General features: G+C 37.1%; 1 protein-coding gene across 3 annotated transcripts in view; it reads right to left on the reverse strand.

The window, feature by feature from the left end:
- SMAP1 (small ArfGAP 1) overlaps positions 1 to 26118 on the reverse strand; it is a 105102-nt gene that overhangs the window by 42656 nt on the left and 36328 nt on the right. For 2 of the 3 annotated variants that reach the window (XM_050894100.1, XM_050894097.1), the window contains exons 5-6: positions 14295 to 14372; positions 10509 to 10589 (exon numbers count right to left, since the gene is read on the reverse strand). In XM_050894100.1, the coding sequence (XP_050750057.1) occupies positions 10509 to 10589; positions 14295 to 14372 (159 nt within the window). The remainder of the gene's footprint in view (positions 1 to 10508; positions 10590 to 14294; positions 14373 to 26118) is intronic. The other variant, XM_050894099.1, reaches the window with a different exon arrangement.

Genomic DNA, 26118 nt, shown 5'->3' on the forward strand with positions numbered 1-26118 from the left:
CATTCTAGCCACAATCCAGTCTAGCAGTCTACATCTCAACTGGAAATGAGTCAAACTTCTTTCTGCTTTTATTACTCCAGTTTAAATAATGTGAACCTATATGAAATTTCTGGGTATTCTAAAAATGCATACTTAAATCATCCTTACAAAACGTAAGGATCACTAAAACTTTTTAGATTCACAGCTTCAAAGATTCTGAAATTTTACAACTGACCCTTCAAAGTGACATTACAAGGGCTCTGACTTGCTTGTTCAGGCACCCATTTCAACATTTATGCTGAAATTCAACCAAACCAATTTCTTTTACACCACTAAAATAGTCTATGTTTAAAGAAAGGAAAAATATATTGATACCTACTTACAGTGTAAACTGAGGATTAAGTATATAAGAAAAAAAAATCTGTAGGTTATTTCAGGCAGAAGTTAACCATGTTACTACACAGTGTAAAATACACTATCTGCCTAGCAGACGAGCCTGCAGTACCTTACTCTGACATGCAGTACAATACCCTCAAGCTGAGAGAGACCATACTTGCTGAGCAGAAAGGCAAACATTTATTTTTCAACAGTACACTGACATGCATGGGGACCAACCTCAGAACTGCCCTCATTTTCTGGCTGCAGGTGCCAATTTTATAAAGGAAAAATTTCAAGTAAAACTGAAAGACAAGCTCATCCAGTTGCAACCCTTTTTTCAACAGAGACAGGAGGCAACTGACTGCAGATGGGTTAACAGTGTTGACTGATATATAAGGAATTTAGCATTAAAGAGATGCTAGTTAGTTGAACTAGGTAACTGGTGACTTAATTTTGTACCATACTTACCATCTCACAAAATTATCTAGAGCTAGAAACTTGTCCATTTCCTTCAAATTGTGTTAAAAGATCCTGCCTCTACCTTATCTTGCTTTTATCTCTACCACAGCTACAGTGCTATCTTCCAAACACCTTTGAGTTAATTTTGTGAAGACATAATTATGTAACAGGATGAATGCCAGAGCCATAAAGTTTTCTATGCAACTGTTCTAGTGCCATGAGCAACTATCAAAACATAATAAATTCAACAGTCCAAATAAATACTCTTATTCCTTTTAGTAAAAAGCCACGTAATCAATACTTATGTCAACTACGAATTTAAACCGGAAGACACTGAAAGTTGCATGACAGTGTATGGAAGCTTGTTGAAACCTCTTATGGCATTTTTTTTTTTTTTTTAAACAATTTAAAGCATAAGCTAATGTTGGAGCTTTTAATATTGTCAGTGGCATCTAAAATTATTTTTTATGGAAAACAGAGTTACTATCTTTACTCTTAAGTAAGATTTGCACATCTGACAGTGCCTCCCACCACCCCATTGCCCTATCTTGTTGGTCACAGACTGGAGTGAGATCTCTCCCCTGAGGAGTTTAAGCACGTTCTAGCTTAAGCACAGTAAAATGAAACAGAACACACAAACACACTTGATTGCTTTGCCCGTGCTCCAATACTTGCATTATTAATAGAAAACAAAGTAAGTTTATTATTCAAAACAAGATAGATTATTATTTTGAGTGACATTATTTAAATTAAATGTCTTTTTCCTGTTATCAACTTCATCTCATCCAATCCTTACACAGAACTGAATGTAAAGAAGGGTATCAGTACCACTTCTGTAAAAATGTCATGCTTTTTGTTCTTGCACATTTGATTGATTGTACACAGTCTCCTAATTAGCACTATAATTTTTATAAAACTTTTTAGATGAGACTGTATACTTGCACTTTCAATCATGCATGCTCCTGTGGTTTCAAATGTCTCAGAATGAATGAGTCTTGGTCATACAGATGTTTTTATCTAAAGATAGCATCCATCCATGAATAAGGCTGATTTAGTTCACGCTTATTTAAATGTGCCCACTTTTTTTTGTTCGACATACACATAAGTATATGTAGATGTTGCCTTCCTAATTGTCTCAAAGTCACCAGGAAAAAAGGTGCAGCTTATCACAAGCAAGCAGGAGAAACCTGAAAATGCCATTTGTTAATAAATATTACCAACTGAAAACCCAGGGTAGTTTTAGGTTTTGACCCTGCATGGAGCAAAAATATAACTGAGGATCAACTGAAACTAAGTACACTTAACAGTACCTTTTTGTTAAAAATAGTTTGGCAAGTTAAACAAAGGCCAATTTAACCAAAGCAGTCCAAACCTAAGCCTGTTCTCATAGTTTTAAGATTCCATTTCTATAGAATTAAAAAAAAAATACATTAAAATACCGTTCTGCTGCAGACTAGAGTTGAGAGGATCAAGCTGATACAGAGAATACGCACTGGGCTGAGGAAAAAAATGTGATACCCTTCGTGTAGGTTGACTCCTTTTCCAACACTAAAAAGACAAATACCCTTCTTCCCATCTGACAAAAAAAGGGTTTTCTTTCAGTTGCTTCTACCTGCAATATCTATTCCTTAATTTCTTTGTCTACAACTCCCAATACGTAATAAGAGCCATGACAGATTAATTTCATTAAGTAAGACTATTTTTCAAGGCAATCCCCAAACATAAGGAGTCCTTTGTTACGTGCAAAAGGAATGAATTGCACAGTTTCAGGAAGAATCTAATTTGATTTGCCTTTCTTCAGATTAGCATTAGAAGCAACCAAAGAACCCAAAATAATCTGATCTCTTCCATAAGACTGAAAAGGTATGATTAGAAACGTAAAACCAGGCTGGGACAGGTCCATAAAATGCAGACTGAGAGAACAAGAAGCCTTAAAACCCTTCACCCTCTGTGGGGGTAGGAGGCAGGGAAACAGGTTGTCCTATGTCTTATCACATACTCCTAAATCCTGAGCTTTAACTCATATCTACTTAGTCAGAATTTGTGAAAACAAGGACTAAGAGTAAAAATAAGACTATGTATTCAGCCAGAGGGCAAAACATGTTTCTGTTTTTCTGTTCCTGTGATAAACACTTGATTACTTATATATTATAATTTAAATTTATATTACATTTTATATAAAATATTTTTAAAAAAACATTTAAAAATTAAATCACTCAGAAAGGCAAATAATTTTTTAGAAGTCTAGGGAAACATATTAACAACTACTCAAATGATTTAGCAAATATATCATCAATACGGTATCAAAATAAAGAAAAAAATTTAGAATATTTATAATGTAATTCTGTATTTAAATTATCATTCAGGTCAATATTTGTGAGTCGACTTATTCCTACAACTTAAAAGTAAACACCTAAATATATCACTTCCACCTAACTGGTGTTCAAGTGGATACCAAAAATTTTGCGGGCTTTCATTCTTCCACGCATTCTCACAACGCTACTCAGTTTTAAAGTGAAGAATACTACAGCACTATTTGCTCCAACTCATTTCTCCTTGTACAAAATGATTAGGATGATAATTTGGAATACTTTGGGTAAGTAAAAACCATGCCCAGAGCACTAATGGGGACTAATAGTTCGTCTTCTCTCTCTTGCCCAGACAGGTTGATTTTTGTGGGAGTTTTAGCTGTCTTTGGGGTCAAAGAAAACAAACAAACAAACAAACACCCCACCCTAATAAGCTACATTAAGTTCTTCCTATTTGGTTAAATGAATATTTGACACATTGTTTTTCCTATATGAAGGGGAAAAGCTGCTAATATGATCTGCCCTCACTTTTATTTGAGGGGTTCTCTTGCACTTTTTCAATGCAAATAAACTTATGCCAGTACCTCCGTAATGCAGGCCATCTGGTGCTGGTTGGTACCAGCTGACTGAGAGGCAGCAGTTCACTTTTATTGCTGAGTTTAAGCTGGCAATTTAGTCTCCAGTTTGGGGAAGAAAAACAGCATTTGATATACTACCAGTGAAAGATAACCTCTAACTAACCCATTCCTGTCATTTAAATCAACTCTACACACAAAAAACAGCCAATTTCAAACTCAAAATGCAATATAATAAAACAAACTAAACTTACAGTGTCAAATAGTACTTCAGTTAATCAAGTTTAACTGCTGCAATCCTTCGGAAACATTAATCATCCTGATATGTTCAGCAGAAAGAAAAAAGTCTTAACTTTGAATGTCAATATTAGTTTGCAAAAGCACAAGTAGTTTGCAAAGAAAAAATAGTTTGTTCTTTACATCCTAACCATTTCACTTTACTGTCCCAATACAACACAATCTGTCGTAAAAGGGCTTACTTCCAATAAATTAGATGTGGTTTCACGATAACTACGGCCTTCAATATGCAGTATTTTACAGTGAAACCATCACAATCCTTTCATGAAAGTCTTCAACTGATGCAAAACCTCTAAAATAAACACCACAGAAAGCTACACAGTGCTGAATCCAAGCACTGTCAAAGCATTCAGTGCCATAGACTTAGCTGAACTTTGTAATTTTGGGTATCAGAAATACTTGTCAAGTTTTCCAGGGACAGTTTTCCAAAACACTGCTGGCTTAATTCTGGATTGCTAGCACTGAAGCACATCAAGATTTTCTTTATTTAAAAATTAAAACTATATAAGAAGTTGAACTCCACAAAAATCTGAAAGTTTTAGGCACGTGAACTCTCTCCTCCTTTACTTTTGGAGCATGCCAAAGCCTCAAGACGTCATACCTAGTTATGCCTTTTGTTGTCTGAATTTGTACTGCAGATGGACATAACAAGGTATGTTTTGAAAAAAACTAGAATTGTCCTAGTTGCTCTGAAACTCATGAAGTCTCATTCATACAACTCAATCCAAGTTCTCTGTTCTAAATCAAATATTGTGCAATGGAAGTACTTTACTAAGTGAAGTACCTAATGCAACCCACTTTTATTAGCAGTCTTCCCAAATGCATGAAGAGTTTCCTGTCCATTCCGTAGAGAGCATACCATTTGATCATCCGCAAACACAGTCTTTCTCAATCCCTTCTTTGCAGCTCTAATGGCCTCATTTATCCTTGGGGCACCCAAACTCCACAGCTGACACACCAGCCATTTCCCTCACAGTCCTGATCCTTCAGCCCAGATGACTAGACCGCACCCCATCTCCTTCCCTTCTATGCTTCCTTTCAGAGGAAAACAGGTACAAGGTGGATGGAGTGCACACAGACCCTGCTCCAACATGCTGCACGAAGAAGCAGCGTGGAGCTTACCTAAAGTGCTCCTCTGTGCTATGAGCAGAAACTCTACCTAAAACAACCTCACAGTTTAAATGTTAGTTCAGAAAACTACTATGAGGTTCGGTAACTCCCTCACACACCAGTAGAACATGTAGGCTACATATTCTTTTTAAAGTCACCAAATGACTGTAAATTGAGCACATTCAATTACCTAAGGATGAACAAAAATCCTACTCAGTAGACACACTAGAAATAAAAAGGAGTTCAATGTTTTACTCTCTTCCCAAATGGAGAACTCGTTCAGTCAGCTTAGGCAGAAGAAAAAAAAAAAAAAAAGAAAATCATAGCTGATTTGGGAAATTTCACCAACTTCAGTTGTGCAAAGGAGTAATTAATAAAAAGGGAAAGCTCCTCAGCAGTTGATGAAAGGGTGGGCAGGATGATGAAGTTTAAAAAACAGCTATTAAAAGCCTAGCTGGTTTTTCTTACCTACAAACTAAAAATTTTTATGTGTTACTATCAATGAAACAGGTAAGATTGGTGGTCAAACTACCAACTTTCTTCCCTCCTCACTACTGAAATGGGCTGTTAAAGTATTCAGATTTATTTTTTTAGTCAATTTCAAATCTCTTAATCTTAGTTGGGTGTACAGAACATCTAAAAATTGCTTTCATTGCATGACAGTCTGCCTTGTGCTATTATTCTTGCTACTGGCCCATAAGAAGCATTAAGAAGCATGCGATTAGCTCAGTTTGATTATTTACTCTTGCAATTCAACACATTTTATATCGCTAGAATTGGCATTTCTGTTGCTTGCAAACAAGCTGGGCTTTGACTGGACATCTCAGCTCCACGTAACCTGGCCCTAGTTTTCATGTCATGAAGAACTGTATAAAATTGTTCCAGCAGTTTTCTTGCAATTTGTTTTTTCCCCGAAGTAACTGTAAGGGTAAGGTTATTTTAAGCATGAGCACTGACAAAACTTGAGATCTGTAATTGTGGAAATGGCACAGGGAGAGGGGGAGGAGGGACCGTGGGTAAGTTATGCAAGTTTCTCAACTTTCTTCAATTGGACTGAAAAAAAACATTACAGCTGCCAGTAGTTTCGCAATGTCACTTATTTTATTTTATTAAAGAATACTGCAGATCTGATGTGGAACATCACACTGTTGGCTGCTTCCAATAAAACGCTCATCACCAGACTAGACTCAGTCTCTAGCTGACATAGTAAGATCTTGTTATATTAAAAATTACCCATTAATTTTGTCACAGAAAGTGGAAAAGCCCAGAAAAATAGAGTCAAACAAGTATCCTTGCTACTCACTGTTCTGCAGTAGATCTCTCTGATCTTGAGGAAATTCTACTCTACATCTGAACTCAGTGTCTCCAACTCAAACGTTCATAAAAAATGTTTCCCATGAAACCCACTTCAAGGACATGATGATTCTTACTGAAAAGCCATTTCAGTAAGAAAGCCCACTATTGTTAAATCAGTTAAAAGATGATTTTCTGTTCTTTTTACTTACGAAAGCATGCTAATCAACTAAGTAACTTTTATGCTGTAATTACCTGACACATTAATGCAATATTGGAATAATGCAGTTTACTAAATCAATGCTACAAGCTTTCAGCAATATTTGAAAATGCAACAGAAATCATGCTAGACATTCAGCTTGTTAAAGGCTAAAGATCAGTTAGTCACCGGAGAAAGGCTCTTACGTACATGTAGCAGATTAGTCAGTTCTGTGAAGCAGAGATCAGAACATGAGAACTGAACTTGAACATTTTAATTTTTTAGGATGCATATTCTTGTTTTAAGAGCTAAGAAACTTAAACTCAATATACGATATAAAAAAGAAGACACCAGGAACCTAAGACCTCTAGGAGTACATGACACTTGTAAAGAGATCTGAAGTTTTCTATAGCTTCATTTTCAACTTTTTACTAGTTTAAAGCCTGTCATTTTTTCCATCTTTACTGATTCCTCTACAGGATGGCTAAAACACTGCTTGAATTACCTTAATCAAGAGAAATCTCAAAATTGTGGTAGAACTGCCAATTGCTTGGTGTGCTGGTTTCGGCTGGGATAGAGTTAATTTTCTTCATAGTAGCTAGTATGGGGCTATGTTTTGGATTTGTGCTGGAAGCAGTGTTGATAATACAGGGATGTTTCCGTTATTGCTGAGCAGTGCTTACACAGAGTCAAGGCCTTTTCTGCTCCTCATACTGCCCCGCCAGCGAGTAGGCTGGGGGTGCACAAGAAGTTGGGAGGGGACACAGCCGGGACAGCTGACCCCAACTGACCAAAGGGATATTCCATACCATATGACATCATGCTCAGCATATAAAGCTGGGGGAAGAAGAAGGAAGGGGGGGGGACGTTCAGGGTGATGGCATTTGTCTTCCCAAGCAACTGTTATGCATGATGGAGCCCTGCTTTCCTGGAGATGGCTGAACACCTGCCTGCCGATGGGAAGTGGTGAATGAATTCCTTGTTTTGCTTTGCTTGTGTGCACAGCTTTTGTTTTCCCTGTTAAACTGTCTTTATCTCAACCCACGAGTTTTCTCACTTTTACCCTTCCGATTCTCTCCCCCATCCCACCAGGGGGGAGTGAGCAAGCGGCTGTGTGGTGCTTAGTTGCTGGTTGGGGTTAAACCACGACACTTGGTCACATATTTTTAATTCATTAGCTTCCCAAGCCTGGGATGTCTAGACTGGAGGTATACCATGCCTGCAATAGAGGCGACCAGTGACTTCACATATGAAGTGTCCAAAGAATTCTCATATTCTGTTTCCTTCTCCAGAAAGCTGAGAACTGGGACAAATAGCAATCTACTGCTTGATGTGGTTGCTGAAAACATGATACTACAGTCAACATGCCAGCATTCCCCCAGTGATTCAACATACAATATTTAAAATATCCTATAGACAGTCTCTAACCAGATGTGAAGTGTATCATTATTAGTCAAACTAAGAAGAATATTAATTAGCTCCCTGAAGCAGATTCACACCACAAAAGCAGCAATGTATTATTCCATACATAAAAATAAAATATTTCGGTCCTCTGTTTCACCAGTACTTTCCAATGGAAACACAAGCATTTGATATAGGTCTCTCTCCTTTGGATTCTAGAAAGTGACTGCGATTTTAAAATATGTAGCTGTGTCTAAAAATAATTTATTTTGAATGATCTTTAAAAGCCTTGAAAAGCCCAAGCTTAAAGAATCTCTTAAATTAAAAAGATGACACATAGATGAGTTCCATTTGAGCAATCAGTGCTGACGCATTAATAATGAAATAAAATATGCTGCAGTATTTCAAACATTTTGCAGCTGTTACAACAGCACTATTATCTAATGCAGATATATTTACCAAATTCCACATTTTGTAGTACAAGCATTTAAAATCAAAATACTTCTTTTTACTTGCTTAATCATTAACTGGTAATCTAATGACATTTCAAATGTAAATCTAATCAGCGGCATTTGAATTGGTTTTTATTTCAAGTATTAGGGTAGTCCCTCAGCTGTACCTATGCACTGTTGTCTTTTCTCCTCACCCAACCAAGTATTCCCAGCCATCTGACAAGGTTCAGGCATCCTTGCAAAGGGAAACCCTCTCTCCCCCAGACCAAAACCAGACCTTTGGGCTTTAGAAAGTTAAGATTTCCAAACCACAGCAATGTTTTTAGCCTTTATAACTAAAGTATATTGTTCTAAGACCAGAATAAAGCATTCAATTTGACTGGATGCCGTTGTAAAACTTCAATAATCCACAATTTTAGTATTTTTGTCATCCATAAATATGCTTTAACCTCCTGCCATATGAATAAGGATATCCTTTTCCACTAGTTCAGTGAAGCCACACAAATTGTCATAACAAAGTTTGCTTCTGCGCTTATTCCAAAACTGCTTTCCAATTTCAGAAGACAGATATTTGTCTTGGGGAGGGGCTTTTTTCCCCTCCAAGTGTGCACTTATTTTTGTATCTTGTTTTATTATGCAAAATAAACAACTTCTATTTGAAAACTGAACCAGAAATACATCTGCAATCATAATGTATGAATACACAACATTTTTCATAATTGTAACACAGCATTATTGGGGAATAAACTGACAGATGGAGACTCCAATGCACTCTGCAGACTACACTGCAGATCAGAACATACTAATGGATTCCCATCATCTGAGAGGGGACATCTGTCTTTAAATGCAATAATTTCTTTTAATACTTAAAATTACCCATTTCATTTTTGTTTAATATTAACTCTATACAGAAGTTTACATGATTTAATTGTACCTACATTGCTAAGGCTGCTCATTATGCCTTAATATAGCTGTGTAAAGAAGCACCTTAACTGGTTTGTCTGTCATGTTTTGTGACTGCCGTGGTTTAACCCCAGCCGGCAACTAAGCACCACACAGCTGCTCGCTCACTCTCCCCCACCCAGTGGGATGGGGGAGAGAATCAGAAAAAAAAAAAACAACTCATGGGTTGAGATAAAGACAGTTTAATAGGACAGAAAGGAATGAAAAATAATTATAATTATAATAATATGACAATAATAATACTAAAAGAATTAAACTATACAAAACAAGTGATGCACAATGCAATTGCTCACCACTCGTTGACCGATGCCCAGTTAGTTCCTGAGCAGCGATCCCCCCTCCCAGCCAACTCCCCCAGTTTATATACTGGGCATGATGTCATATGGTATGGAATAGTTCTTTGGCCAGTTTGGGTCAGCTGTCCTTGCTGTGTCCCCTCCCAACTTCTTGCGCCCCTCCAGCCTTCTTGCTGGCTGGGCATGAGAAGCTGAAAAGTCCTTGACTTAGCAGAAACACTACTTAGCAACAACTAAAAACATCAGTGTGTTATGAACATTATTTTCCTGCTAAATCCAAAACACTGCACTATACCAGCTACTAGAAAGAAAAGGAACTCTATTCTAGCCGAAACCAGGACAGTGACATAATCCAGTTGAATATTTTCAAGTTACCTAGAGTTATTAATCCAATTCTATATACACTTACGTTTAACATGGATTCATTTATGAAAGACAGTATTAAGTGACCATACAGCGCTCAAAAAAACTGAAAATTTTCTGTGCAAGAATAGCAATGGTACATCTTAAAAACCATAATTATCTGAGCTTAAATCTTACCAAATCTTAACTCACTTCCCCCAAACACATTCCTTATCTTACGGTCAACCAACCTCTGTATGCAAGCAACAGCACTAGTAAACCATTCATGTGGATTATCTGGATTACTATTCATACATACACACACACACGTGTGTATATATACATACACACATATATACACACACATTTAAAATTTCATTTTTTTCAAATCTTTGAACATGTCTAATACTATGTGTAAGTTTTAAATAACTGGAAAATTAATACACTATTCTTACCTTTTCAACTGCTAATTGTTTTGATGGTTTTTCTGATTCTCTCTCTCTCTTTTTCTCTTCTTTCTTTTTTTCTTTTTCCTTCTGCAAAAAAAGGCATTTTGCTAGTACTCAATAACAATGCATTTGCAAATACATTGAATGTCCACAGTCATATGGAATACAGAGATCTTCAGTTACTTCCTTTCAATTCAGAGTTTATGCTTCTATCTGCTCTGCTTCCAGAAGTGACTCATTTTGCTCAAATAGCGCTACTAAAAATATTGTAACTCTGAGAATTCAAGAAATTCACTATTTCACCTGCTCATCTGCATTTCTTCTTATAAGCAGAAAGAAAAAAGAACAAGTGTTGCTTCTCCTAAGCTAAGCACATCCGAAAAGTACTAAGCAGATCTACAAGTACTCCATTAACTCTGATAACCTCTGTCGTTAGGACAGATGCTGGTCTCTTTGACCAAAGAACTACAGTAAGGTAATCTGCATGCAGCTTTCTGCAGAGAGTTACTAATTTTTAAAAGCTAATCTAATGGTCTTTAAAAAATACTCCTGAATATAAAAAGTTGACTTGGGTCATATGACAGACCCACTGAGTCATAAGACATTAAGTTGTTCCAGAAAGAGAAAACATAAGAGATCTCTTTACTTTGAATGTATTATAATGACATTACGGAAGGTTTTTCATTTTAGTTTTGAATTAATAAATGGGGCAATATTACAGACCTAGTCTGACTGAAGAAAAGCATAAAATATTCCTTAAGGCATCATGACATACAGAAGATACAGACTTTTTAGGCCAGCAATTGCTTTGACATAGTGTTAGTAGTGATTTTTAGACCCAGTAATCTGTCCGCATTTACCTTGTACAACTACAGTATAGTACTAGTGAGTATACTTGAACATTAAAATGGATGGAACAACAGTTTACCATCTGTAATAAAGGTGATGAGACAGTAGCTCCTAAATGTTCTTTCAGTCATTAGACTTGGATCCCTTTGTTCAAAGCTTCGAAATAGCTTTGTTCCACAAAACACTGTTTTTTAGCAAGCTTCCCAATATTAGGAGGAAGGTTGAGAGAATAGACTGAGAGGGTAGATAACTGTCCATGCAGCTCCAGTATTAAAAATAAAACAGCTTACTAGGCTACAGGTTTCTGTCAATAAGAATTGGGGTTTTTTCTTTTTAACATCCAATATATATAATTTTTAAATCTGTATAACATGACATTTGGTTAAAATAGTTCTAACACTAAGATGAAGGGGGTATTTTCTGAGTTTTTTGGGGGCCTGGGCACAGGGGGACCCAAGTAACACATTCTTCACAACTTCAAATTATCAATTTTCAAAACTTTCACCAGATTTACCAGATGGATTGGGGTTACTCAATTGAGGTTCCTCAAGTCTCAACTAACCCCTTTGAATTATTTCATCAGGCATTCACTGAACACTCAGGTCCTGGAAAGTGAGACTATCACACCAAGTACCTGCTTAAATGTGGGTGTCACTCAAGCAACAGAAAGCAATGACCACAGTCATTGCAACTGCAGTGAAGGGGAATTTGGAATGTCTGTTTTGAAGAAAAGAAACAGAGACCAACTTAGATTTTAGTGAACATTAGGAACACAAAAACGAGCATAGCAGTCCAAACCAGAGGTCCAGCCAACACCGTATCTCACCTGTGGCAGTGCCAGGTGTTCAAGAAAAAGTCTGTATGACTGGGACAAGTACAAAGCAGTGTTCTATTTTGAGGCCATCACAATAACCTGAGACTTGCAGGCTTACTGAACTAAGATTACAAACGCATAGCCATGCCTTTCAAACGAAGTTTAGCCTTTCTTCCATTACTGTGTCACCGATCCTAGCACCAACCTGCATTCTAAAGACTCCCAAAATCCTGTGACCATAAACATGTACTGCACGCAAATATACTGTCAAAGCAATAACTTTTCCAAAAGTCTTTCATTCTCTGTCCCCACTCCAACCTTCCCAAGTTGAATAATTTAAATAAACCTAATCTCTTCTCCTGTGGAAGCTTTTCTACATCTTAGACAACTGTGATTTGTTTCCACTCCTCCTGGGAAAGGTTGTTGGAAGTGTCATAACAGTACACTTACTTTTCAAACACAGTACCTTAAGTTTACTTGAATATGTTAAAGTGAAAGCAGAGTAAAAGTTTTTGCATATGATCATCTTCAGGATGTCCTGATTTCCAGTTTCACTGCAACATTTTTTTTTAAATATGTTTTGTTAGAGAAACCTCACTTCTAGAGGAAAAAGTATCTGGAAACTCTTATTCTTCAGGACTTCGAGAACAAGGAGGACTTGCAGTAAGTTTCTTATGGCAAACACTCCATAAAGGTGACCAAATATAAATAAATGCCTCTCATTGCCCTTAACAAATCCCTGACAGCCTCATAGTGAATATATGAAAACTTAAAATAAACTGTTCACCAGTGTTTCTGCTTCCACACCTCACAAAGCCTACAGGAACTCTCTCAATTCCCAGCGACTTTATTTTCCTTCACTTCATTTTCACTGTGGGCTTGAAAACCCGTAAGTCCTTCATCTTCACACTTCACAATTTCAATATGCAAGCTTTCTGCTTCAGCTCCATTAGATAAAAATGAATTCAGACTAAACAAAAACATTTCTCAGATGCTGTATTCATGCCAGAACTTCAACTCAAGTGTTTCATTACTTGCAAAAGCAGTCAAAAAGCACTATGAAGATAATAAAATGAAATTGGCTTTATACTGGTCTTAAATTCTAAGCAAAAGTTATTCGTTTTTTTCCCCAAGATTCATTTCTAACAACATGGCATACTAGTTACACAGAGGAACTTTCAAATTTGAATGCATCAAGAGAGGTGGGTAAGAAAGGAAAGGCGAGTTTCATTCTAAGTGGCTGCTGCTATTCCTAGTACAACTTAAAAACCATGTCAAATTCACCAAGGCTTGTGGTCTAGTCCATGACACAGTCATTTAAATTTTATTTGTTTAAATATAGCTGAACTAAAATAATTTATAACATCTGTCCACATTTTCTGTATTTAGAAGAAAAACCATGATTTATGTTTAGATCATAAGTTATTTCATATACTGTATACAGTCTCAATTTAGAGTGAAGTATCCAAAAGAGTCTAACATTGAGCATTCACATTGTAAAAAAAAGTTTTTCATTATTGTTGCAAATTGTGACATTTACTGAAAGTTCATACAAATGACGCCTCATCTACTACTTGTTTGTGTGTTAAGTTTTTCGAAGGCCCTTGTAAACAGTAAATGTAACGTCAGCACATACACACATATCCCAGCTAGAAGGGACATTAAAACCAGTATGAGTTACCAGAAGTGTCACCAAATTAATTCTGTATTTATCTCCAAGGAGATTGAACTAAATGGCTGGAACAGTACTGATAATTTAAATTCTGAAACAAGCAAGTAATATAAAAAAAGATACCAAAAATTATTACTGAGGAGACAGGACATTGTCACTCATGCCCATTAGCTGGGAATGAAATGGTGTTTCCACAGTTTTGTGACACTAAGCCAGAGCAGAACCAGAATTTTGACATATAAACACCAAGACGTAACAATCACACATGTGCTTTGTCCCGCTGTATCGGTTCTTTTCATTTATCTAGTCCAGGAAGCAAGGAGAGAAGTATTTTAAACGCCTGAAGGATTACCAGCAATTCAAATTCTCTAGTTAGCTCAGTGAAGTTACTCTACAGAAATAAAAACATTTGTGCAAAGCAGTAACCTGGCAAGAGTTACACCCGAAAACAATATACCTCTGCTTTGCTCTTCTCAGCAGCAGCTTGCAGAGAAGGAGAGGATGCCAAAGGCTGAGCAGCATCAGAAGAGGATATCTGTACAAAACAGAGGAAAGAAATGAGAAAGAAAATAAGCAAGAACAGCTGAGAAGGGAGGGAACAGAGGTGGCTAAGAGACATGATTTTCATTCTTTTTTTCAATAATTTTTGGGATGGGGGGAAAAAATACAACATAGAAGAAACAAAAAGAGGAGACAAAGTATCTCCTTTTTTTTTCTTTCTTTTTAGCAGTATGATTTTTAAAGGAAATCTGTCAGGTAGGAATGAGTGACTTATAATGAAACTCACTAGAATAGAATATAAGAAAATGAACCTGGATAAGATCATATCACAGGCCTAAGAAAAATAATTAGGTTTCATCCATTGTTCAATTTTATCCAGTGTGACTATTGAAATATTAATGTCCCGAAGCATGAAGGCACACTGTCCCAGAGGAGGGGGAGAGAAGAGAGCGTCTTTGTTCTTGTTCACTGTAACAGAATATTTTATTAAGAGAAATTCAAAATAACTCTGAAAGTTATACGCTAATTAAAGTTCTAATTAACTCTTCTCTAAGAGCACTCCAAATGAGTAAAGAGCTTAGGGTTAATATAAAGCTGCATCCTAGCAGTAAGGAAGCCAGACCTTCCAGACAGGGGATACTTCTTTTCTAGGAATCAGTATGTAAAATTGCTATTAGCACCACTAGACTTCCAGAATTATCCAAATGGTGTAAGTTATACATGCAACAGATGCAGTTTGCTCAAGAAAAGAGGATTTCTCTAAATGCATTTTCATACATCTTCCTATTTCTTTATGCATAGTTGATCACTTTAATGGGAACATTATCTTTCTATTCCCTTACTAAAAAAACGCAACTGAATTACATTTACCAAACATGTAGAAGATCTTCAGAGCTATAAAGCTGACACTTCTACACTGTCTTGTATCACTTCTATCTACAAGGAAAATATAAAAATAAATGAGGCTATTACAGAGCAGGTCATTATGCTGGATCAAAATAACCAATTTAGATGATGTGTTTTTACTTAATTTAAAAAAAACCAGCTTGCACTAAAAGGAAACTGAAAGCTGAAAAAAAAAAAAACCAACCCTACCTCATGTCTACATACTCCATATTTCTTACAGAAAATCCTACCAGTACCATAGCTTATATAGCTGGAATATTCATAGAATATATATATATTCAGTATTTTTACAAACTCAGAAACTATGCCTATCCTGGAAGGTGGTGTAGAGCTTCAGGAAAGATATTTATAAGGTTTAATTTTTAAACCAAATTTTAACTGCAGAAATATGAAACAGAATCCTAATTTTTAAATTTACTGTTTTAAAATCCTCAGGTTATTAGAAGAGTTGTGGATACATCTGCTGCAATGAAGCAGTTTCTCAAACTGTAGCATTCTGTTGCTATAGGAACACAGGGATCCTGTTTATTCCGATTACACCACATTGCAACCAAATGAAGACGTCAGAAAAAGGATTAGGTAACTACATATATTAAACTATGAGCTCTAACACCATCTTCCTTACTAAGATTTCAATTAATTGCAAATGTGTGAAATCATGATAATGGAACATCTTAGGTATACTTTCAAGTTTCTAAAGATAAAGTGGGATTTTGGTTTGGGTTTTGGGGTTTTTTTAATTCTTTTGTATGCTTCAGATTTTAAGAGAATTTAAGCTTGATAGCTCTCACAGGTGAAGAGCAGGTAACAGCTACTCACCACACAGAACCAGGTAAGCAGAATTTCATTTGGGGATTGGGGGGAAATCAGCACTATAGATGTTTGTGTCACATTTCCATCCTCCCATAATAGTTCTTCTCAATCTGCGTATCATCTTCATAAATTAAGGGACTATCTAACCTAGGATAAGGTAATCCTATGAAGGCCTGAAAGTAATTATTACAGTTTTGCCAATCAAGTAATGGAATCATAGAATCTATGGAAAAGCGTCATGCAAGCTATAAGCAGGAGACAGAGTGAAAAGCAGTTGCCGTCTAGCCTGGGATATGGAACAGGATGTACAAGTTGAGAAATACCCAAGTGTAATGTTTAAAGACAAACAGCAGCACTACATTCACTTCAGGCTAAAAACCAGCACTTTAAAGCACACTTCACATATGTAAATATTCAACTAAGCAAGAGTACAAAAGGCACATGACTGAAGCTAATCTTTTAAGAGAAGACACATTACAATGTATAAAGAACTGATTAAGTTTATATAATGAAAGCAATAGCATGAGTATGGGCTGCTGAACAGCTTTATCACCACTGCATCGTGTTAAATTTGTTATCTATCATGCTGCACCAGATAAGGAAATGTGAATGAAAAAATCCAATCAAGTCAAACCCAGTGGCTGGATAAAGCTAAACATAAAACAGGATTAAAAGAGAGGCTGGTGCAGTCCATTGTGGTGAGTGGTTAAGCAGTCAAGAGTATCAAAAGCCGATCAGGGCTCCAGAGAAGCCTGGAAAAATACTTGCCATTGGGACAAACTGATGCTTAAGGGACAGCTGACCTGTTAACTCTGTCAAGGTTCCCAGCTGGCACTGAACCAGCCGCCTCCTGACCTCAGAGCAATCCAGCATGGCCCACGCTGAGTGCAGAGGAGCCTTAGCGAGAGGCAGCACTCTCCAGGTAGAATCGACTCCCTGCAGTGCCAACTATTCTGCTCCTAGTCTGTGTTCACGCGTCGTATTGTGTCATGTTGTGGCAGGTGCACCCGCCCCGATAAAGACTGAAACTTCTCGATCGCTGAAAGGAAAGAGTTAAAACTAGAAGCCGCGGTTTGGACTGGAGTCACGTATCCAGAGTCCCCCAAGTCACACACCCCAGCTGCCCGAGCCCACCAGAAACACCTTAACCAGTGAAACACCTCGGTTAAGAGAAGTTTCCAGACCGCTGACCATGTATGATCACGAGCCCCAATCTGACCTAGGGTATAAATGGAGCCCTGCCGGAAGACCCCTTTGAGCCAGTGTTCCTTGGAGCAGCGGGTCTGCGGTTGGAGACTCTCCTTTTAGATCGGGACGCCATCTAAGGAAACTCCCCGGGGCTGAGTGCCTCGCCGTATTGGTGAGTGATTGTGCATTTTGAGTCATCATTCTAAGCTTAGATTTGGTTATAGTTCGTGTAGTGATAGTTCCCAAGTGACATCCTGAACTTGCAAAGAAGTTGTGTTTGTCGCAGTGTTTATGACCTAATATTCCCGTCTAATCTGGCTGTAATATCTCAATACAACATAACATTCCTGTTCAATTTGACCGTTAAATTTTGATATCATTAAAGAGAACTGACTTTTGAAATATATTGCTATCTGTCCAGCGTTTCTGTGACACATGCCCATATACCAGAACTAGCACCAAATAAAACTAAAAACTATAATAACACTGCAATGTAAGGGTATTCTTTTATAATCTTGGGATTTTTTCAGTTAGAAGATTGAATTTTCACTAATATCCAAGTCTTTATTATGGATACTAATACCCTCTTCAAGCATGAAGAGAAACCAAACACCTTAGTCATCAAGTGCTTGGTTTTCAGGAGATTTCAAAATGCTCATTTTTAACCTGAACTAACCCCGTATTTTATCATATCAGTGAAGTTGCTTGATATTCTGAGATGTCAGCAAAACCTCACAGGTTTTGTTTTCCCTTGTACCATCCCCCAACTCTTACTTTGAAAGGTTATGGTATGTTCATATTTTCAAACTGCAGCAGACTTTACAGATGTAATGTATAGCAAAAACCTCAACAAATAATCCTTCTCATTAGCATAAGTCAACCCTTAACAATTTCGATGCTATTCTGATGACTTCGTTGCCAAAACCCAGGTCAGACCATTCAAAGTTAGTGTTAATAGCTTCTACATCCTGTTTGCAGTGCAGACATACCATTAGCTATGGGGGATATTAGTTATTGAACAGCTGAAACATCGGTAAGGAACAGTGGTTGACAACAAGTTGTGTGCTGCTGGCTTATATTTCCAGTAAATCTTTGTTTTCAAAACTACTGCAGTGGTAAAGCGGCTCACAGAGCTGTTCCCGTTTGTAGTCAAAAGAGATTCATTAGCTTGCCAACAAATGGCAAATGAGAAAGCATCTGCTCTGTGACCTATTTCTACATTTGCGGCCAGTAGTGGGAGCGCTGAGGTTAGACTAACCCCTGGATCAAAGCACTCACCCATGACAGGTATATGCATCCAACTCTTGCGGAGTAAGTGCTGCACTCAGTCCTGGTGAAACTGCCTTTAATTAGTTGAAAGCCACAAATGCACTTTAAATATTTATAGCAGAACCCTGACGACCACTCAGGATTGCCAAGCAAGGTTTTAATAATAATTTTAAAACTGTTTTTTAGGAGACTGAGAGCACTGAAAAGCAGCACTATGTAATCCCACAAAGTAACATATGGGTTTTCTATTTGGTATTTATCAGCCTTCACTAATTATGACTTGTTTCTATAAGCTTGATCAGAGGCATCAGTAAACGAAGATCGACTCCATGCTTGGGTCCAGTCTGAGTACCTAAAATACTGTTGTTTACAAGCAGACATCCCCTCTTTAGTGCAGGGGGGAAAAAAAAAAAACTGGTTTGCAAAAAACCACTATTCCACAGCAATAACTGTCTTCCGTTATCACTTTTCTAATTTGTCAGTTTTAATCCAATTGTTATATTCCAGTGGAAACAAAGAGGAAAAAAGCTAAAGAATCAGTTTCTAGAAAAACTAGAAAATATCTAGAAAATACCTTTGTTTAATTTAGATCCAATGGAAAAAAATATTCGAGCACGTAGGTACTAAGAGTAAGATTTGTCATTACAACCACCGAAGACAAGTGACCAAAACCTCCCCCACTTTTGGCCACACGTATAAAGCAATAAATTCATCTAAATTTCTACATCAAAATCCAAAAAGCAATTTCCAGCCATCTTCCATAATTCAAGTAAAGAAGCACACACTGATTTACTCTGATAGCATATGTTAGCACTACGCTCTGGAAAGTTGTCAACTAAGACGTCCTTGATTATTGGCGCTTTAAAGTATCAGACAAAACTGATGCAACAAACCATACATGCTGCTAGATAAAGAATAGTTGACGTGCTTGTGTGCATTAAGAATGTATTGCAAACTGAGAACTATCATCTGAATATTTCATTTTAGTTTTTACCTTAAGAGTAGTTGTGTCTTTTGATTAAGAAGCGAATTCAGAATTGCCTAAAGAGGGAATGAAGGCAAGGAGTTGTTTCTTAAGTTTCCACATTTATACTCATATGTCCACAAAATTTTGATTGCATTTCAGACCAAAAGGCTTGTATTCATTTCATTTTTAGCAATTCTTGAATGTCTTTCCATTGTTTATGTTTTGGGACTCCTTTTTAGAAAGCTGATAAAGTAAAAATAACCATCTTGCATAATGAAACTCAATACTGTCTTTAAAGCATCATGTACATTCAGTGCTGAGCAAGAAAATACACATGCAATAGTACTGTAAGATTTCATTTTCACCTATGCTCTGTAAGAGACTCTTTGGTTCACAAAAACCATAAGATCGGAAAAGAAAGGTTCTGCAGGTTTACATTATTACTTCAGTTCCCTGCCTCTCTTACATGGCAATGTGTTACCTGTCCCCATTTTCTCCATTAAAAACTTCTATAGTATTTATTAAGTTATTACTTAGTAGTGGCACTATCCAAATACACGCTATATTAATAGTTCACGTAAAAGCATCAATACAAACAGTATTTGGCCCAATAGCTTTGATGTAGTCTGTGCACCATACTACTATTTCAAGTGAAAAAAGTAAGCTTAAAAGAAGCATTAAATCAAGCTATCAGAGAATGTAACATACAAAATCTCAGAATGATTTTACTTTAGTTCAGTTTGCACTAACATATTTCTGATGGTAGATAACATTCATACAAACACTATTGGTCATTAAGGTCAATGTACTAAATAAAGTTTTCACCAACTTTTATTGTAGTTTTTCCAAAATCCTGCTCTTGATGTAATGTGTGTTATTATTTAGCCTTTTATTAAAAAGGATTCAAGTTAAAGCTTTAGAAACCTATATTAAGCTTCCATTTAAATATGAAATTTAGGGTGCTATCACTCAGAAGATTCAAGAGATTAAAAAATGAGTGTGTTATCAAACCATGTCAATATATTCAGGAAATTAGCAGCTGAACCAAATACAAAGGTGCCCTCGAGTGGCCATTTTATATGCACACAGTATATGGGGAAATAACCTAAATGAAGAGGACTACTCTACGCTCATTTGACAGGTTTTAAGTTCAGCTACTACATATGTTTTTCTTATTTCAGCAGACTTTTGACTTTATTACTGTACATCTCCAATGAATGTTGACAACGCTAAAATCAGTATTTTATTTTAAAGCAGTAGCAATTACAGACTGCTATTAGATGCATATAAACGCACAACCAATTGCTTGCCATTTTTTAAAGAGGCCTATTCTGGAAATACTGAAAGGAGTATAAGAATACTAATGCACTATTAATAACACTTATCCATTAATTTCTGCGGAAGTTCATTAGGCTAACTGGCAAGGCTTTTTTTAAAGTCACTAAAATGTCTCCCCTGTTCAGTGCTCTAACCGCTGGACACCACATAAAAAAAGTTGAGTGTCCTACGTTTCACAAAACACAGCAGTAGTTGGCTTTTCAAAGAAGCTGGTACTGCTTGTCCGTCAATATTCTGAACACGCTCACCACTCCTCCATCCCTTCAGAGTGCCCATATTGCGTTAGAGGAATACAGTGAAGCTTGTGCACAAGCTAGCTGTAGTTCTGAATGTGTGCAGAGCTATAGACGTTCATAAAATTTACATCAAGCAGAGATGCAATTACTCAATGTTCTGGGAAATACAGATATATTTAATAGTATTAGACTTGAGTGCAAAATATTTTTCCAACTCTAACCAAGAGCATCCATACCTATTGTTGCCCACATTTTTTTTTTAAGATTATTTAGCTCCTCCTTTAGATAACCACCTCTTGAGATATTATGAAGAGTCATCATGGCTTAAAGGCTGACACAGGATAAACAAAACAGATGCTTTTCATCTCTTACTGGAGCGCCTCCATTTCCCCTGTCCAACCTAACCGATGTTTTCTGTATTTGTTCCAGGGAAAACTGTCTTTAGTGAGAGCTTCGCAACACTTCAGAACAACACCTTTTTTCCTCCTAAGTGGCTTGCCCTGCTGCATGCAGGATCATTTACATTTTCATGATCCATGTTAAACTGGCAATGCAGTCACTACAGATTTCAGCTTTGGCAGAAGTTTTGTTTACTTGGACATAGTAACTTGTAGCTAGGCGGTCCAGCTGTGTGAACTACTCCTCAAATGAAAGTACTTTCGGAAGTGAGGAAAACAAGACCCTGCACGTGGGAGCTACTGGGAATGCAGCCGGCATACTGAAAATCCACACCCTGGCTTCTCTAACTCATTCATTTAACCATTGCTGGGCAAAGTCCAGCTCAAGGGCAGTCAATAGTGGTATACCCAGGCATTGATACTGGGGCCAACACTATTTAACTTCTTCATTAATGACCCATGCAATGGGATAGGGTACATCATCAGCAAGTTTGCAGATGATACAAAATGAGGAGGAGAGGTTGATACACTAGATAGGTGTGCTGCCATTCAGAGCACCATTGACAGGATGAGCCAACAGGGACCACATGAAGTTCAAAGGGAAGTGCCCAGTCCTGCACCTGCGGAGGAATAACCCCATGCACCAGTACAGGCTGGGTGTCAACTGGCTGGAAAGCAGATTTGCAGAAGAGCACCTGGAAGTCCTGGTGGACAAGTTGGACGTGAGCTAGCAACGTGGCCAGTTCTGGGCTCACAAGTACGAGAGAGACATGGGCAGACTGGTGCAAGTCCAGCGAAGGGACACTAAGATGATTAAAGAACTGACCACTTTTCAGACAAGGAGAGTCTTAGTGAGTTGAGATTGTTTAGCCTGGAGGAAAGCTGGGGGGGGGGGGGGGCGAGGAGGAAGAGGGAAGAAGTCTTATTAACATGTATAAATACCTGGTGGCAGGGAGCAAAGACTGAGGCAGACTGTTGCCTGTGGTATCCAGGCCAAGACGCACTGAACATAAATTGAAACACAGGAAATTCCATTGAAACATAATAATAATAATTTTTTTTTTTTTTTTTACTGTGGGGGTAGTTGAATACTGGAACAGGTTACCCTGAGAGGTTGTGGAGTCTCCAGCCCTGGAGATATTCAAAACCCAAGTGGACACAGCTCTAAGCAACCTGTTCTAGCTGACCCCACTTTGAGCAGGGACAATTGGATCATCTCCAATGGTCCCTTCCAGCCTCAGCTATTCTGCGATTCTATAATTCAACCCATTCTAACAGCATGATCTTGCAAAATAATTTATCCCACTTTCACTATGCCTGCCCTCAAGTCATAATTCTTGTTTGGTATTTCAGTGCTTCCTACTGATGCCTAGCATCATTAGCATGTTTCAAAATACTTCTTATCACTTGATTCACAAATTCTTCACAGACCACTAAAAAACCCACTAAGGTTCTTGCAATATTGGGAGGGGTAACTGATAAGCTCTCTCCAAGCCAACGACTAAATGCTTCTGAATGCTAGCTACTGTAAACTACTGTTCACATACCCTATCATATCCCAATTTATCCATCTTAAGGTGCGGACGTGACATATTTTAGTGCGGTAAAAATATTATGGATTTAATCTCCTTTAAGATAACTTCCTGGAAAATGTGCCATCACAATCTCTAAATTCACGTCCCATTTTATCCAGTTGCCTAAGTTCATACTTCTTAAATTATACACAATGTCTTAGGAAAGCATGGAAAATGTAGACCCATTATTCTTTTCCTTCAGTGAACTTAAGAGTTATATGAAACTTCTGCTCCATGCATAATTCACACCCTTTCTTAAATATAGAAACTTTGTTTACTATTCTCTAAACATTGTCAGGATGTGATAATATATTCCCACTTTATGTAGTGGCATAGATTGTGCCAGTTCATAATTTTTGAGACTGAAAGTATCTGGAATCCACTTAAGTTGATTCACCATCCACCCTGAATAAAGCAATTTCCATATGCATTCTGAGAAGTTGTGCTCTTTCTTCTCCTATATACGTATTTTTATTAAAAGCTGCAGAGACTGTTTGTGATAATACCTATATAGCTAATCTTTATCCACACTCAACACAGTGACCTCACTGCTTCTTCTCATTACCTGTATGGCATAAGGGTCATTGTATTAGATATAAAAATAAGCAATAGTTTAGGAAAGATTGTCTTTTTACAGTTTTTATTTTACATCAGAGGAGGTGCTAAGTTTTTAAAAACTTTGGAAAATATGATCGCTTCAAACTTGATTTCCTGAACCTCTGTGCAACTTTAGTACACTTTTAACTTAGCAGCAGGTAGATACAGTAAAATTAAATGATTTGGATTGGGTACCAGAAAACCCTTCATTAGTGCAGTCCTGTCTCTCAAAGAATCACCCCAGCAGCTGCTACTCAGTAGCATATTTTAGACAGATTTTATTTGTTCCGGAACCTCAGTTCTAAAAATTACACATTTCCTCTTGGCTTATTGGTAAACTGTGTAATCATCTACTTCAAAGCTTGCTTCCTCGAACCAGTAATTTTGGGAGATTCTTACTAACTCCCAAAAGCCTAAAACAAGCAATGTTTGCTGTTTCTCTTGGCCACTGCATCTAAGATCATGAGCCTCATCAACAACTCACTCTCCACCTTACCAGTTGCATAGCTTTGATTACAAGTATTTGGGACTCAATACAGAGATCATCAGTCAAGATGAATACTCTGTTCAGACATTACTTTCATAAAAACGAACATCTCAAAGTGTGTCTCCAACAAGGCTCACATTTGTTCCACCTGTATTTACTGCAACAATTCTGAAAAAGTCCTTCGAGTCATTTATTTAAGCATACAAGTTCAGATTCTTGGGGAAAGATGTTTGTATAATTGTAAGCTGTGCTCTTCTAAGAGTGCTCCAGGAGATAGTAAACTAAAGGAGCACAGAGCTTAATGAGAGCCCAAAGCAAACAAAAGATTTAATAAGCAACAGTCTTCAGGACTAAGATTGTTAGAGGAGAAACTGCTTTGCATGCTCTACCCTTCAGTTCTAGGATTGTTGTGTACAAAAAAACCCCTATGATGAATATAAAAGGATTTGCCTATGCTTGAAAGTGATAATCAGGTGCAAGTCTGAAGTGTAACAATATTCCTGAACAGTTTCATGTCAGCACCCACCTGAAGGGGAGTTTTAACATACAAAATTACCTCATACCACTTGTCCTATGGTAACTGTCTGTAGTTAACTACAGAAGTGATGCAAGCTCTCAATTGCATTGTACAAGCTTGCAGGGATAAATCAAGTCAAACAGCATAGCGTATTGCACAGTAAATTGCTCATGTTACTGTATCTTAGACGCATCACATTTATAAAGATGCCCTAATCGTTTCACTACTATGTGAAGTTTGTTTTGTTGGATTCCATGCTATACTTTGCATCATTCACAGCTCATGTGTGCCTAAAAATCGAGAAGGGGGTTTGGCAGAAAATGAATTCTACGAGGACAGTATTATGCTGAGGATATTTAAAATAAGTTGACTTGCTAACAGCTACTGCTACTCCTAAGCTGATTATTCAAAGAGCAAAAAAAGTTCCTGCTGTTAACAATACCAAATCACATCTATTATTCACAGAACAAATATATATATATTCCCGAGTAACATCCTGTCAGCTTCTAGTGTTTTTACTTGTATTATTCCTCTTTTTAAAGCATAAAAAAACCATGAAGTCCTGAATGTTTCAAAATTACATCATACCAAAGCAAAACAGGAAAGCAGCTGGCCAGATCAAGAGACATGGGTTTCTTAAGCAGTCGGTCTTTAGAAGCCTCGACAAACCGAGGTTGCACCACAGTAGGACTATGAACTACTTTCTGAGAAAGGAAGTGTTGATCTTTTATACCAGTGTGACTCTTGTTAATGTTGGGAGAGAATTATGATAGGCACTGGCTTGAGAAATACTACTTCTAACTTTGTCATGGGCTACACTACTTAAAAGGAATATACTTTGATAATAAGGATACATTTTCCTAAATATCATAAATACCATACCGTTGTCTTCACAGTTTTAGTCATAATATCACAACCCTACAACTGTATCTAAGCATTTACAGATAATTTCAACTATAAGAGTTTTTCAAAGAGCTGACATGCATCTGAAGATACTTCCATGGGGTACAAAAAAAAATCGGTTTGCCTCCCTGGGTAGGCTAATTTATTCAAAATTCTCTTCTTTATATTGATCAGAATAAAACTTAAAAGTAAATAGTGCTACTTTAACAGCAGCTAAATGGAAAAATTTTCAAAAAATGGCAATATTCCAGTACTCTGGAAATAAAGTATTTCTACAAATGCATTGTTAGACATTTTTCTAAAATTTTTTCTTCTTGTCTTGCAACATTATGAAGCAGCAAACACATATGGAACTGTTAAAAAAGTTTCTAATGATTGGAAAAAAGTTTCTGTTCCAAGTAAGATCTAAAAAAGTATAAATATTCCAAAAAACCTGAAAGGCACCCATAAAACTCATCCACATTAACATATTCCTTAAAATATCAGATTGATTTTAACTGTATTATCAGTGTTGGTAAAAAATAATGAATACATCATTTCCTTTGGTATTTTTTCCCAGGCTTCCCCCCCCAGCTACATTGTTTATT

Source organism: Gymnogyps californianus, chromosome 3 (assembly GCF_018139145.2).
Source record: "Gymnogyps californianus isolate 813 chromosome 3, ASM1813914v2, whole genome shotgun sequence".
Taxonomy (NCBI): Eukaryota; Metazoa; Chordata; class Aves; order Accipitriformes; family Cathartidae; genus Gymnogyps; species Gymnogyps californianus.